General features: G+C 45.8%; 1 protein-coding gene across 1 annotated transcript in view; it reads left to right on the forward strand.

The window, feature by feature from the left end:
• Positions 1–6: 6 nt before the first annotated feature.
• The window catches only part of LOC103597637 (sodium-coupled monocarboxylate transporter 1-like), a gene marked incomplete at its 3' end in the record, with an annotated part of 28799 nt that continues 25695 nt past the window's right edge, over positions 7–3110 (forward strand). The window contains exon 1 of the mRNA XM_008581503.1: positions 7–495. Within this exon, the coding sequence (XP_008579725.1) occupies positions 40–495 (456 nt within the window). The remainder of the gene's footprint in view (positions 496–3110) is intronic.

Raw genomic sequence — 3110 nt, forward strand, 5'->3', positions numbered from 1 at the left:
GGCGCCTTCGTGGCCTGGGACTACGTGGTGTTCGCCGGCATGCTGCTCGTCTCTGCCGCCATCGGCATCTACTACGCCTTCGCGGGGGGCGGCCAGCAGACCTCCAAGGACTTCCTGATGGGCGGCCGCAGGATGAGCGCCGTGCCCGTGTCGCTGTCCCTCACCGCCAGCTTCATGTCGGCCGTCACCATCCTGGGCTCCCCCTCGGAGGTGTACCGTTTCGGGGCCATGTACATCATCTTCGCCATCACCTACTTCTTCGTGGTCCTCATCAGCGCCGAGGTCTTCCTCCCGGTGTTCTACAAGCTGGGGATCACCAGCACCTACGAGGTGAGGGCGAAGGTGGGCTGCGGAGGGAGGGCTGGGGGCGCTGCAGGCTCCTGGGAGAGTTTCCCTGGAGGAGACTCTCGCCACCACGGCGACCTCGCTCCCTGTCGGGTTCATCACTCGTCCTCCCCACCCCCAGCCCCTGTCCCTCTTGGAAAGAGGTGTCCTGTAAGGACGAGAAAATTTTGGGATTTACTCTCCTGGACTCAGTGAAAAAAGAGGTTTCCAAAGTAAACAGAAGGGAAAGATTTTAAATCGTGTTATTTTGGGGAAGAGTGAGTTGTTCAGATCTCAGCTCCTCCTTTTTGAAATGAATCCCCTGGTTCCAGGTCCCCTTCTTCCCCCTCCACACACACATGACTCTTTGTACTGACAGACAGGCACCGACATGGTTAGTTGCGCGCTGTTCTCTGGTCCCAGTACCTGCGTTTGAGACCAGATTCTACCACTCACTAGCTGGATGACTTTGGGTGACTTATTTAATCTTTTTTGCCTATTTCTTCATCTCAAAAAGAAAATAGTACCACCTACCTCATCCCATTGTTGGGAAGATTAAATGAGGTGATGCACTGTGTAGTATTTAGAATAGTTTCTGGAGCAGAGTAAGTGCTGGGTAAATGTTGGCTGTGATTACCGAGGAGGTTCTAGTGATGGTGGTGACTATCTGGTGATCACTAGGAGCACTAGGCAGCAAGGTCCTTCAACAGCTCTGTCTTCCCTATGGAGAGATACTGAAGGAAAACTCTTTCCTCTGCTGCACAGGTCCCCTGGTTATAAATTTTCTCAGGAAAAGGCTTTGCAAACATGATGAATATTTGGTGCAGTTTAAAGAGCTTTGAATGGGAGTGTGGGGACTAGGAGGAGGATAAAGGCTCAGGGGAGTGGTAGGGTCCAGTTCAGTGCCCTCAGCGGTCTCCTTCACCCAGGCACTGACCCATGAGCTCCATGCACAGGCCCATAGAAGTTTTCCCTCTGATAGGCTATTACCCAATCCAGGGCTCCTGGAAGGTGGTTTCCTAGTGAGGCTGGTTCAACTGGTGTTGGGGACAGGGCCCCAACGGCACAGCAAGCGTTGGTGACAAACTCTGCCTGGGCTCTAGTTATCCAGGCCGAGGCACCCCCAGGGTGACATTGCCTTCTAGTCACTCTGGTCACTGTGTTTGGGAGCTCAGTCATCACCCCAGAAGTGAGCAGGATGGAATTTCTCTGTTTTGCTCAAAAGTAACAAACTAGCTGCCCCAAGCCAAATTCAGTCCTCAGTCGTGTTTATTTTTGACTCTTATTTTGAAAGAAACATTTGTGTTTAACAATGAGAAGTCAAATAAAATTCTAAATCCTGAATTCTTCTGAAAACTCAGAAGACACTGACACTGGGCTCACATTCCCTGTGGCCACAGGAATTTCAGTTTATTTCTATATTGAGGCCTTATTGTGTTTGCAGTTACTTTCTTCTGGTAGAGCAATCTTTATCTGCAATTATGTCTATCAAAAAAATGTGAAGGGAAAATGGAGCAGGGGTAAAGGGAGTTCTTGTTGTGAGAGAAATGTAAGAAAACATTTCTTAGTGGATGTGAGGAATATTCTAGTATGTTCATATATGAACACCTGGCCGATGTCACTCATTTATGTTAACTGATGGAATCTGTAGACATTTGAGTCTGTGAGCTCTGATCTGTAGTTAAGCAACTCCAAAACTTGGAAAAGGTTTGAAGAATCTGGCAAGAGGACTTTAGTCCCTACAGATGAGTGCTGCTCTCATAATCACTGACCCATGCCTCTTCAGGGCTACAACATTAACTCAGCCACAAAATGATTTCCCGCACGTTTCCAGTGGTAGATGCTAAATTACTAAGGTTCCAGCTAAAAATGGCAAGAAGCAAACTTTCGTTGAATGCTTAATACATGCTGGGCAATGGGCTGCATGTTTTACATACATTATCCAATAACACTTGAAATAGTCCCTATGAGGGAAATACTATCAGAGCTCCATTTTGCAGACAAAGAGACTCAGAGTAACACGTGCCTAGAAGTAAGCTGGCTGCTTCTGAAGGCTCTGGTGAGTCTATTATAACCCCGAGCAGGGCTTGTACCAATGCAGAGAGAATAAGGGAAGCAATATAGGACACATGAAATTGTGGGCACACTGTGGGCATCCACAAGTAGGGGTGCCAGGCAGCCAGAGACCAGAGAAATTAACTGGCATCATATGCTCCTGCCAATTGGTCGTGACAAAGCCTTTCTTATGAAATATTTTGTTTGTTATATGCTGAGAAGCGGAGCCACCTATACAGAATAGGTGGTACAAAGATGAGTTGTTGATAACCTGGCATTCTTGCTCAAGGATGAAATCTTTCCCTATTTACATTTCTTTAGCTAAAATCAGCTATTTGCAAGCTTTTTTTCCTATCTATTTATTATTGCCTTCAAAATAAATCTGATAGGTGTTTAGCAACTTCTAGACACACAGACTGGCAAGAAATATAATGCAGAAACCCAATTTAATTGATCACTTTACGATCTTTCTGGATCCAGCTACATCTGTGCTTGAACTGAGTTGTTCAGACTCTTTCTTTCTTTCTTTCTCTTTCTTTCTTTCTTTCCTTTCTCTTTCTTTCTTTCTTTCTTTCTTTCTTTCTTTCTTTCTTTCTCTCTCTCTCTTTCTTTTTCTTTCTTTCTTTCTTCTTTCTTTCTTTCTCTCTCTCTTTCTTTCTTTCTTTCTCTCTCTCTCTTTCTTTCTCTCTCTCTTTCTTTCTTTCTTTCTTTCTTTCTTTCTTTCTTTCTTT

Source organism: Galeopterus variegatus, unplaced genomic scaffold, assembly GCF_000696425.1.
Source record: "Galeopterus variegatus unplaced genomic scaffold, G_variegatus-3.0.2 Scaffold2373, whole genome shotgun sequence".
Classification (NCBI taxonomy): domain Eukaryota; kingdom Metazoa; phylum Chordata; class Mammalia; order Dermoptera; family Cynocephalidae; genus Galeopterus; species Galeopterus variegatus.